General features: G+C 34.9%; 2 protein-coding genes across 2 annotated transcripts; both read right to left on the bottom strand.

The window, feature by feature from the left end:
* Window positions 1–3,689: 3,689 nt before the first annotated feature.
* LOC128233991 (ninjurin-2-like) lies at window positions 3,690–5,726 on the bottom strand. Its single transcript, XM_052947911.1, has 3 exons — window positions 5,550–5,726; window positions 5,053–5,226; window positions 3,690–4,828 (listed from the first exon to the last, which is right to left on the bottom strand). Exons 1-3 carry the CDS (start codon window positions 5,559–5,561, stop codon window positions 4,637–4,639), a joined length of 378 nt encoding a protein of 125 aa, XP_052803871.1. The 5' UTR covers window positions 5,562–5,726; the 3' UTR covers window positions 3,690–4,636.
* Window positions 5,727–9,156: 3,430 nt separating this feature from the next.
* On the bottom strand, window positions 9,157–11,551 carry LOC128234160 (carboxylesterase 5A-like). The gene is made up of 2 exons (XM_052948200.1): window positions 9,942–11,551; window positions 9,157–9,411 (listed from the first exon to the last, which is right to left on the bottom strand). The coding sequence occupies exons 1-2, from the start codon at window positions 11,489–11,491 to the stop codon at window positions 9,174–9,176; spliced, it is 1,788 nt and encodes a 595-aa protein (XP_052804160.1). The 5' UTR covers window positions 11,492–11,551; the 3' UTR covers window positions 9,157–9,173.
* Window positions 11,552–12,876: the final 1,325 nt, after the last annotated feature.

The following is a 12,876-nucleotide window of genomic DNA, read 5'->3' as shown; positions in this document are numbered from 1 at the left end:
ATCTTAAATCTGTTTATACGTCACAAATGGCGACACGTTGAGTTGTTTTATTTCCTAATCTTTATAATTATTTTCAATACTAGCTCAAGTTCAATTTCGACGTTCTTTATTTGAACGACACCCTTGCGTACAGGAAGCACTTGATTGTGTAATGGATAATTTAGAGGGATTCGTGCAATAACTTATAAAGTGTATCATGAGTCTTCTGGTTCCCCTAGTCCTAAATACCCTTTATCACTAACTAGGACCCGTCAAACCGCACTAAAAAGACTCTTATTTTCTCTTAGTATACGGAACACTTTTTTGTACGTCTCGTATCTGCGCGGGTTGCATCCAAAGAAAGCGCATGCGTAGACTTTTGGCTGCACCGTAAAGCTCTACAAAACACCTTAGTCGGCCGGGTTACATACAACTAAGTGACAAAGCGTCGTCACAACACTTTAAAGAACTCGTGCAATTGTTTTATGTAAGAAAGTGTGGCAAATCATAATGGCTGTTAAAACTACGATAATGGTGTCTTGAATCCTTCATCAAATGTTTTATGTAAGAAAGTGTGGCAAATCATAATGACTGTTAAAACTACGATAATGGTGGCTTGAATCCTTCATCAAATGTTGAAATATGCTTGTATATATTACACATTGAGCTGTTTTATTTCCTCAACTTTATCATTATTTTCAATTAACACAACTGTGTAGAAAAATAACGAAAACATCACGATAAATTCAATTTACGAGCAAATTCGACGTTCTTTATTTGAACGAAACACTTGCATACAGGAAGCACTTGATTGTGTAACGAATAACTTAGAGGGACTCGTGCATGGTTTGTAAAATTCGGGGTTTTTTTACAATTTTTTTACGGATAACTGTTAAAAGTAGATAATTATGGCTTGAATCCTTTATCAAATGTTAAAATATGCTTGTATATTGTCCTTGAAGTCGTTGAAGTTTACAATTTTGAACAGCGTTACTAGCGCGATTCAACTATAACTTCCGGCAAGAATTCTTCAAGCCCGTAGAGCCTGCGTCTAACTTCATATTACTTTTATTTGTATGTTTGTTTTTATGTCCAGGGTGCGGGAAACACGTCGAACAGGTGATGAATGATGTACCGGAAGACCAGCGCTGTCAGTGCCCGCGAAAGTAGCGCATGCGCGCTCTTTATCTCAGGGTAAGACTTCCGGTAGTCCGTTTGATCATCGATAATGTATTAAATGTTTGGAATGGGCCAATTTTACTTTAACCATTAAACATTTTACAACGATTGTGAAGGAAACTATGATAGCTTATACTAAGTCACTCTCGTTGGCACAATGTTGCGCTAGAGTGTGGTCTTGTGTTGTGGGGGAAACCGGAGTACCCGGAAAAAAACTTGTCCGGCTTTGTGACCACTAACCAAACTCACATGCGCCCAGGCTGGGAATCGAACCCGGCTCGCCTTGGTCAGAAGCGAGTGCGCTAACCACTGGGCCAATTTAAGAGAAAATATTTCCTTAGTATTTAGTATTTATCAGTAATTAATGAATAAACTTCACTGCCCGCTTTCAATACCAAGCAGACGTTAGCTCGCTCAGGGCTTGTAAACGATTTTAATGACGACAATTCCAAGATGACGTAAGGTTGGCATGCGGTTAGGCGCGCTTTACTGAAACACTGCAAATACAATAAACTGACATTAAATATTTATCACATACCTTACTCACATCCGACGAGGCTGGTAAGGCCTAAAAACATACATTTGGTTCGGGTTACCCGACCCCACCTATGGAATAGGTGCCGAACCTACCATTTTTATAGTCAGTTTGAAAAAAATAAATATTTTTTTTAGTTGCTTTTCACGTCAGGTAGTAACCATAACCAAACAATTATTTTTTAGGCCTAATCGGTCCGTTGACGCGTGCATGGATGTGTATATCTTGTCTATTGTATGGTTAAGGCTAGCAGAGATGTTTATTGGTTGGTCAATGTTTATCCAAACATAACTATTGATCAATTAAATTGTTTTGATGCGCAAATGCCTTTAGATAACACGTGGATAACTTATCCAGTTGTATATTATTGGCTGCTGTACTTTAGACTCTTACGCTTCTTCTTTTCAGATTCAAAGACATGATATTTGGTCAAGTGTTTATACCGTTAACTACAGCAAAATCCATACGAAGTTGATCGTCCCCTCGTCTTTGCCAGTTGCACGCTTGCCTTGAATTTATTGGTGTTGGTTTTGTTTTCTTTTTCTTTCTATGAATAAATGGTTAGACTTTTAAAACCTTTTTCTCTTTTTATATTTTTTTTAATTTTTGTAAATTAAACTTATCAGGTAACAAAAAACAATATGTTTACGTTACTTAATACATATGTTTGAATCTTGAATTTTGAATCTTTTTCAAAAAGAAATTAATATGTATGTTTTATGTGATGCCAGCGGTAACTTCGCTTTGCAGTATACACATTTCTCGGTCTATCAGGGGAGATCACTGCATATCTTTAAGTTTTGTTTTTTTAAGTTTGAAAGTTTGAAAGTTTATTTCATAAATCAAGGCATGTTACATGCATGTGATTTGAACATAAAACTGACATACAACTACATGGTTAAAACAAGTATAACAAAATGTAGTACACATACAAAGCGACAGTTTAAATATAGTCTTTAGATGTTAATATAGATATATTAGTTTTGTTACATATCAACCACAGGCATCTGAATCATTGTTTGTCACTAAAATGTTGTTTAAAACCATTTTAGGTACATACAATGAGATAAACAACACATCTGAAGATATTTAGTGTCTTTGATATACAAAAAAGAAACAAGGTATGTAACTCAAACTTACCCGATTTCACGGTAGAGTCCAGTTTTATGCAAATTTCTCAACCAACATAACAACAATCCATTTTTAAATAAGTGATATGGAAAGTAGAGTCAATTACCTTTAAAATGGTGTGCGATATGTTGGTATAACTATATTGTCTTTAGACAAACAAGCATAATACAATGTCCAATTCTCGTGTTTTTCTTTAGTCGGAAAGAGTACAGCAAATTCAGATCGTCAATTTTCCCCGTGTAAACAGTACTAAAAACAGACCTATTGAAGTTATTTTATGCTTCAGTGTACAGATAAATTAATTCCATTCCTTTATATCACAATAAGACTAACCCCACAGTTTAAGAAACAACCGTATCAGTCTTCAAATTAAATCCACTTTAAAATTTTGTTTGAGGCGGACATTTTCCTGACAGCGCTCAGATGTTTCTGATCAACCTCCAAAGAAGAGTATTTGACCCATCCAAGCTTGTGTGGCTCACATTCAAGCCGGTACAAAGATGTTAAATGTACATGTCAATGACATCATCTGGGCGCTTGTGGGTAAAATGGCCAGCTGCCTACGAAATTTAAAGAGGATTTAGTTTAAAGACTGATACAGTTGTTTCTAACATTGTGATGTTAGGGTTTTCGTGATATTATGGATTGGAATTAATTTATCTGTACACTGAAGCATAAAATAACTTCAATAGGTCTGTTTTTAGTACTGTTTACACGGGGAAAATTGACGATCTGAATTTGCTGTACTCTTTCCGACTAAAGAAAAACACGAGAATTGGACATTGAATTATGCTTGTTTGTCTAAAGACAATATAGTTATACCAACATATTGCACACCATTTTAAAGGTAATTGACTCTTCTTTCCATGTCACTTATTTAAAAATGGATTGTTTTTATGTTGGTTGAGAAATTTGCATAAAACTGGACTCTACCGTGAAATCGGGTAAGTTTGAGTTACATACCTTGTTTCTTTTTTGTATATCAAAGACACTAAATATCTTCAGATGTGTTGTTTATCTCATTGTATGTACCCAAAATGGTTTTAAACAATATTTTAGTGACAAACAATGATTCAGATGCCTGTGATATCAACATTAGCCAAAACAAAAATCAAATAAATGATACAGGGAGAATGAGATCAATTAAAGTTAGCTAGAAATTTTTTACCAAATAATGCCATTTTCACAAGTACAACTCTATCTTTAGAGTTCATCAATTGTTCAAATTTGTAAACATTAGGATGTGCTGAATATACTTTTTCTGTCAAATTGCTAAAGTATCATAGTGTAGACTCAAATAGCAAAGGAACTAACTCGTACATACATTACGCAACGTTAGATCATGAGTTGCATTTCAGTTTACACTGAGGCCCAAATAAACTGTTGAACTTTAATACAAATAAAGTTATAACTAAAGCTGTCACTGAAGCTGTCTTAAATAATCCCAAGTCTCAAAACATATTCAGTTCAGGCCTCAGTTTCTCGAAACTTCTTAAGGTTAACAGGCATAAGTAGCTTAGTTCAATAAGCCAACATACACACTTATTTTTTGATTTTGATAAAAGTTTATTGATTTATTGTAATAATCTTAAAGATTATTCCTATATTAAGTCTAAAAAATCTAAAAAGAAGTAAACATAACACAAATTATAGAGAAACAAAAATGGTGAGCGTAGCTTAATTTTGTTATATGAGACAGAAGTTTCAAGAAAATGGGGCCTATCCGTTGAAACAGCATGAATTAGTAATGAAATTCTCATGAAGCGTTCTATAATAGTCATAACGCTTTCTTAACGGAATCATAAAGCGCTATTATTTTTCTTTAGTCATTTCAACGCCAAACGATGCGATGAACGCGTTCAGAAACAAGATGCCGACCACAAGCACCATAGTTGCGTTGTTCAGACGCATCTTAGCCTTCTCCCGTTTAGGTTGAGTGCCGTCCTGTAGTGGTTTCGTTGCATCCATGCTGGCTAACTTTATGAGGAATCCCGCAACGATGAACTGTAAACAAAGGTTAACTTCAACTATTAATTGTGTTGTCACTGGTCAGAACGATTATCTATTTTTGTTATTTTGCGAAACAGAAACAGTTCTGGTGAAATATTACGAGGTGTTTTTTTCTAAATTGATAATTATCGATATCGATGATACAAGGCTACGTTTCTTCGAGAAAAGGATGAGCTAAAAATTATTAATATTACCTTTAAAAAATTCGATCGTATTACCTGTATCAGGACAGACATGGAGATGAGTACAATGTTGGGGTAGTAAAACTTGTTGCCCGGGCCAGCATTCAGCATGGTTTTGAGCTGGGAGGCGTTTTCTATTACCAACGCTACGTCAAACAATCCGCTTACAATCGTCTTCCTGGTGTTGTAGTTAAAGATGCTGTGGCCGTCCTGTTGTATATATAATCAGGCAAAGTGTTTGAATGACTTGCCTCCTAGTCAAAGAATTGACTCCGGTGCTCAAAAATAACTCAAGAAAAAGCATATTCTTATAAAAAAATAATCTCAAAAATGCCGCGTGCCGCAGTATGACTGGCTCAGGTCAGATGATTCCCAATTCAGTGGTAGTTTTCGTCATGCTCAATGTGTATTACGAAGGTCTTAATCGAAATGGTTCTTAGTCGAATGAAATAAAGTATAACTTAGAATTAATTTTGGTTCGCAATTCAACCAGGAATCATATTAATTACTGTACACAATAAAGTAATTCTTACTCCGTCTCCCATTTTCACGCGTAGTTAGTGTTTTTCCTCCCTTTATAAAGACACTTCCTCACGTATAGAAACAAGCAATATTTGCTGCTAAAGCACAGTTACGTTCCGTTCGCTTAATAAAATATAATACAGTTCAAGAAATACGTAGATATGGGGTTCGCGGGTTGTGCAGCTTGTTTTTAATCATATCATGGCCTTGAGTGCACTTATACAGGACAGTTTTAAAACCAGGAAATAAACAATTCAATGTTGATTACAAGTAAATAAGTATCAGCGTGTGTTTAACCTCTAATGTATGTAACACGGCGATATAAAAGCACATGTGTAGCTGTGTTGTTGTAGTTAAAACAATACGGCTGTTGTTAACCATCGGAACTTCTTATAGGATATCTCCGTCATATGTTTGCCGGTGCATTGGTTGAAGTAGTTCGTAACATTAATACTATTATGAATTAATCATTATAGTGTTCTAACGTGTAATTTGAATTACTATAAGTTTAACTTGATTCCAAGTGGAATTGAAATTACTCAGCGGTAAATGCAGCGTAGTTACATTTTATCACATTACATGTAAACCGTCCATAGACATCCGACTTTTTTTCGAAGAAATTTGCCTAAATGCTCCGTTTGAGTGTAAACATAAAGGGCTATCAGTTAGTTAGCATAACACTTGCCTAGGTATGATTGCATAGAACAGAACTTTACTGGAATGACCCATTACTAATTTTATGTAAAATATATTACAAAAAGGTACATTATGAATAAAGTTATTACAGTTTGTATATTTTTATCTTAATTTCTGGCCAAAATATGTTTGACATATCATTTTTTGGGAAAAATATTTTCGATTATGCACACAAAATCCTATCAAATGATACACACATAGTATGGGTTCACTAGGCATCCGAAATACACATTGTACACATATTACAGGTGTTAGACTTCCGATGCATCAAGAATCCAGGTAGCGATTATGTACCTTGAATAAATTTTACAGTGCTGTTTCAATAAAATTTAGTCGATCTTAAACGTAAATTGAAATTATCTTGGTCACATCTTTTCGTTATTTCGTAGATATTTGTGTTAATTGAACATTAGCCAGCATCAAATGAACACAAAGTTGAGGAAATAAAAAAGATACCAATGCGTTCCCATTTGTGACGTTTAAACAGATCTAAGATTATTAAAGTTATGACTAAAATCCCTTATTGAAATGACCCCGAGGACTTCTGTCTTACATCTCCCCTAAGTACGAATTAACTCCTACGTGAAACAGCTCCTGGAAGTACATTTGAGCTATAATACTATTTTGCAAACAACTGAGCTTGTTACGCCATGGAACCATAATCGGTGTGCAATTTAATACTCAAACTAACGTCGAAGAAGGGGGTTAAAAAATGCTCCGAAAAATAACATGATAAAAATGTGCCTGGAAATTTTTGAAAACAGAAAACTGAGTCTTATAGTATCAACTCTGTCTATTTTGTTTTATTACTACCTCAATCAAACGTTTCTCATTGTAACATTTAGCTCCTCTGGTGCATATTTTGCCACTGTATCTAATCGTATACGTGCAATGGTGTACGTGTGTTAGTATCGATATTGAAAGGAGAACGTGATAAAACGTGTTTATTATGGTACTGAACGTATATTTGGGCATTAGTTAACACACCGCACCTAAATAAATACCAATGTACGTAGTGTTGATTTCTTTGTTTATTATAAATGACCTCTACAAAACCTGGATATGAATCTTAAAGACAAACAATAACGTTTTCATTGTTTACTGATGATTACTAGGCCAAAATAGATGTTGAATAACGGACGAGCAAAGTCATCTGCAAGCATAGCTCTTATTTTTTGTATGAATAATGCATAATATTCAAAATCACTTTAACAACAAAAACGAATTTTGCATTGAAAAATGTCAGGAAATCTAACCAGAGCCGCGAAAACCTGTTTATTTCTTTCAACACTGTAAGAAATGTTTAACTCTTCCATCACAAAGTTTTCAGTTTGAACTTCGCAGTAAACGGCCAATAAATCAGCGATTCAACAGAATAATACGGCAAGTACAAACGTAGATCAAAATGGATTTAAAAAACAATTACTTTGAAAAATACTGTCATCCTATTGGTTCAGAAATTAGTTTAACCATTAGGAGTAAAAAAATGTATATTTGTTTGTTTTCGGTTTCCCGATATCCGTATTTTTGCCCCTAACCCTAAAACTTTGTATTGCTTTAAGAAATATGTTTTATCATTTTTTGTTTTTGTTTTCTTAAAGTTTAAAGCTGCACTCTCACAGACTGAAGGTTTTGACAACTTTTTTTTATTTTTTGTCTTGGAACGAGCCATTTTTTGCAAAATACCATGGAAATCAGTAATATAAGTCTGCTGACAAAAAAATTAGATCGCAGATTTTTATATTTAGGTTCAAAAATTGATATTTAAGCATTTTTCTTAAACTGTTAGTAACGGTTTAAGCCATAAAACATTAATTTTCGAACGGAAATATGAAAATCTGCGATCTGATCTTTTGTCAACAATCTTTTACCATTGGTTTGCAGATATTAACGCAAAAATTTGCTCTTTCCAAGACATAAATAAATAAAAAAAAGTTGTAAAAATGGTAAAGCTGTGAGAGTGCAGCTTTAAAATAGAGTGTCTGTGGCTATTTACAACACCAGTGGTGTTAATACTGATTGTATAAATGTTCTTTTGCAGATCATTAATGGTTTTGGGCAGCAGAAAAATCTCAAAAAACAATTTGCCTAATAAATCAAAGTAAAAAAAGATTGTCTGACTTACCTACCCAAGGAACCGGAAACAAACTCATTTCACATTTACACCTTATATCGTTTATTTGGTGGTCTTTATGAAAAGTGCATGAACTACCTTTGCTGTTCCTTGCTTTAATGTTTAATTGCCATACAGACCTCCAAATAAACAATAATCTATAAGCATTTTCTCGAAATTATAAAAAAAAACAAAATTATTCTTCATTCTAATTCATTACATGTTTAATAATAATAAATCTTTGGTACGCATAACATCATCGCTCTGGTGTACAAGAATGTTATTCTAAGGCAAAAGTGTTCTTGAGTAATTGGTTAAGATTAATTTAGTTAAATAATTATAATATGTTTGACATTTCAAACAGCAGTTGATGCTTTTATAAAATATTGATAAAGAGAAAAATAAATCACTTTTTTTTTCAAATACGCCCTAAATTTGAAAGCATACACTCAACTGTGTTTTTGTTGATACTGGGTTCAGTTACCCTGTTCATTTTCGTACAAGGATAAAACTTGTACTTGTGGACCGGTCGGAAAAACAGGAGCCCACTGGGTGTTCAAACTTACACTTATAAGTCACAAAAGTAAAAATAAATGTGGTAAAGATAGTGTCGTATATATATATATATATATATATATATATGTATATATATATGCATTAGATATGATTTATCAATGATCAATCGGCATTTTTACTTATATCATTTTGTATATTGTGTGAACTGTTTAAAACGAAATAATCAAACGTTGTTCTGTTCTGTTTTTTTTTCATAGTATACCTAATTTAAAACTAAAAAAACAACAACCATGTAACAGGACAAGATAATTTATCCACAGTTTCCATCCCTCTCACACGTGTCTGTTGACTGTTCTCGGAAAGGAGATCCACTATCGTGACTCTCTTCTTTCATGGCGTCAAACAAGCCAGGAACTACTTTTTCCCAGAACTCCACCTCTCGCGCATAAATACGCTGACCCGTGGAATCTTGTTTGTCCAATATTATGTACTCTAAAGTGTCAATGTTAAATCTAGGCCATGTAACAGGTCCTTTTCCATTTGGGTCACTGAAATGCGAACAGAATTTATGTATTGGCTGTCTAGAAAAAACGTGAAGTAACATCGAATGAATTCTAAACTTCACACAGCGATTACTTCCCTTTGTCATTCAGCCATCACTATCGCCAAGCATATCACGTGATGATTATCAAACACCACGTGACATAATTCAAACAGTTTAAAATAAAATCTTTGATTCAAAAATAAAATGTGATTTGTTTTACTATGAAAACATTCATAAAATATTACACAGATACCCGTAAAAAGAATAACTGATAAAACTGAAATCCAGCTATTTTCGTAGATGGTAGCAGAGATAATCATTGCTCGACATGGGACATAAGTAGATGAGACTGACTTATTACATAAAAAGACTTTCGCGCTCGTGGTGTATAATTTTCGTAGATGGTAGCAGAGATAATCATTGCTCGACATGGGACATAAGTAGATGAGACTGACTTGTTACATAAAAAGACTTTCGCGCTCGTGGTGTATAATTTCAATAGCCCAGGTAGGAAATGTAGTAACTATTACCTACCTGTATTTGGCAAAGTTTGTCCAGTAAGTCATCATTCTTTCCGAGAGATCCAATTCCCAGTCAGGCGGGGTGTAGTCAAACATCTTAAGCTGTGCAAGCAGTTCCGGGCTGTACCCCGACATAGGGGCAATCTCATCTCCATGGTTGGCCTGTGGAACCCAGGAGGGCGTGTCTAGGTAATGCTTCTCCAATACTGGGGCGAAGCTATACAACCAGCTTCCACCTTTGGGTTCAGTCTGGTTGGCTTGTGCAAGACTGGTCACAATGCCAGGAACATTGAAATTCGTGTCACCTGTGAACTTAATGAACATGTTAATGGCATCTTCTGGATTATCCCAGTTTGTGTATTCTGCAGCAATAAGTTCTTTAATAGCAGCTGGGATTTCTTGGTCTGGGTATATCATTTTAAGCATATCGGGAAGATAGGAGCCTGTCCAGTCATCGTTGCTTAATTTAACATTGTCAATAGATCCGTTGTAGGGCAAAATTAAGGCGTAACAAGCTCCTTCACGACCATTCATGCCGTTTATATAGTTAATTTCTCTCATAAACTGGACCTCTTCATTGTCTGTTTCTCGAGCCTCTCGCACTATAGTAGCCGGAAATCGTTTAATGAATTCCCCATCAACTACGGGGAAAAACGAAAAGTCCATGGATTCGCCAGCATTGGCAATCTGACTGTCAAGAGTTTTAATTAAATGCTCGCTAGTGACCTGTTGTAAGCACTTAAGTACTTCATCTGTATTCTCACCAGAGCATCCAAGATGTTTTGCCATCTGCCGGGCAGTCTCTATATTTTCGGTAATATCTTTAAAGATCCAAGGCTGCAAAGCAACTCCGCTCTCAATAATTGCGTTCTGAAAATAACCTCTGTTGCTAGGGAACATAGTTTGCAAATGGACACTCATCCCACCCGCGGATTCTCCAAAGATTGTAACTCTATTAGGATCGCCGCCGAATGAATCAATGTTGTTATGGATCCACTTTAAAGCCAAATGCTGGTCCAATAGCCCCATATTACCTTTCGCTCTCTCGTCACCAAGACTCAGAAAGCCAAATACCCCCAGTCTGTAGTTGATTGTTACAACGATGACGTTGTTGTGCCCGGCAAAGACAGGGCCGGGCGTCTCGCCTCCAGATCCAATGTTGAAACCTCCTCCGTGAATCCAAACCATCACAGCATAACCTTGGGGCTGATCCGTTAAAGCTTGGGGTACAAATATGTTCAGTACCAGACAGTCCTCTGTGGTTGATCGCATTCCCATGTTTAAAAAATCTGTTTGAGGGCACAAAATGCCAGGCCTTGTTGCGTTGAATGCTTCTGGAAAGTATCCGAATGGCTCTGGTCGTTTAAATCGTAGTTCTTCAACTGGAGGTTTTGCATAAGGGATGCCTCGGTATTCATCCAAAGTGTACTCACGGTCTCGAAAGTGTGCCTTCCGTTCAGTTCCTAAAATAACTCCGACACAGGTAGTCACCGAGGGCTGTTTGCTTTCTGTTAAAACAAAGAAAAATATAAACCACAAAAGTAGTCCCATTCTCCCAGCCATTTTAACAACGTTTTTGTACAGCTTAATTTTAAACGTTTGATGAAATGCAGTTATGTACACTTTGTTTGTGATATCTCGAATTTAATATAACCCGGAGTTCAAATAATAGAACATTCTGATATTTGCATTTATATCCATATTAAAGTATTCTTTAGTGTGTGTAAATATTTTATCCGAAGTTTATACTGTAGATAAGGCCATACCAAATTGTTCTTATGTTAAGCGTCAACCCTAAGTACGAAAACCTATCTAGTATCTAGCTATCCTGAAACAACAAACGAGCCCCCGAAAAAAACGAATACTAAATGGTGAGATCACATGTAGAATATAAACACCAGAGCCTCCCTAGTCCATTCGGACCATTTTCAATTGTTAGATAGATTTCCAATGCAAAATGAGTTCAAATAAAATTTGTATTTAAAGATGTACTCTTAATCCCAGATAAGATTTTACACAATTATTAATATTGTTTTAATATTCAAAAAAAGATGAATAAATGTTGAATGGTTCTTTATATGAAAGATACCGAGTTAAATTTGAAAAAAAAATGAGCATACAACAATAATTTAATATTTTTGCGCTTTCTGCTATTAAATACACGGTTACAATCAGTAAATTCATATTTTCCATCAATGCATTATTTAGTAAGTAGTTAAACGTTTATCAGTCAACACGTATGCTTGATATACATGTGTTTGTCTTGATTTTGAATAAGAGTGTCACCTTAAGGTACATGACCACGTTTTTCCGAAAAATATGAATGTCGGCCGATTTTAATGAAACTTGGAACAAACAATCGTCAATGACTCTACTTTAACGAGGGCTATTTATTTATTTTTTTAAATCCCGTTGTTTGTTGATTTACAGCGCCACCTAGCGGACACGTGCTATTTGGCGCTAATGTTGCTGAAACCGTAAAAAAATATACTTTTACGGCCTTTTTTATAAAAAAAAATCGGAATATAATTTATTGTAAGCTGAATAAATAATCCTATAATTTTAGTACTAGCATTTCAGAAGAAAATTATTAATTTTAAGTTTAATGACGAAAAGTCTTTTATAAGGAACCGACATATTTATTTCGAAAACGAACTCGGGTAGGGTATGTTTTTATTAGTTCATAGGAAATGGAATAGAGTAATGAATATATTTATGTAAAAAAAAAAAAAAAATGACGGTGAGGTAAATTGCTGAAAGATTTTAGTATTATAAGAAAATTGATAGAGTTGATTTCAACGCCACCGTCATCGACTTATAAAACACGTCAAGTTAGTGACGCCATTGGTTTGTTTGATGCATGAGAATAGTTGTGGGGTGAAACGTTATATTCGTCCATAAATAATGGTATCTGTATCTTTTTATTGTTTAATCTAATATGTGCGGAT

The sequence above is a fragment of the Mya arenaria genome, chromosome 1 (genome assembly GCF_026914265.1).
Source record: "Mya arenaria isolate MELC-2E11 chromosome 1, ASM2691426v1".
In the NCBI taxonomy this organism is placed as follows: domain Eukaryota; kingdom Metazoa; phylum Mollusca; class Bivalvia; order Myida; family Myidae; genus Mya; species Mya arenaria.
The sequence above is the reverse complement of the archived record's forward strand: the minus strand, read 5'-3'. Positions and strand labels throughout refer to the sequence as shown.

Bases quoted from the DNA above. Each gene is read 5' to 3' on its own strand.
- LOC128233991 (XM_052947911.1), bottom strand. The intron at 4,829-5,052 runs GTAATACGATCG...CTTTGTTTACAG, and splicing joins CCATGTCTGTCCTGATACAG to TTCATCGTTGCGGGATTCCT.
- LOC128234160 (XM_052948200.1), bottom strand. From the start codon at position 11,491: ATGGCTGGGAGAATGGGACTACTTTTGTGGTTTATATTTTTCTTTGTT. The intron at 9,412-9,941 runs GTAGGTAATAGT...TTCGCATTTCAG, and splicing joins ACAAACTTTGCCAAATACAG to TGACCCAAATGGAAAAGGAC.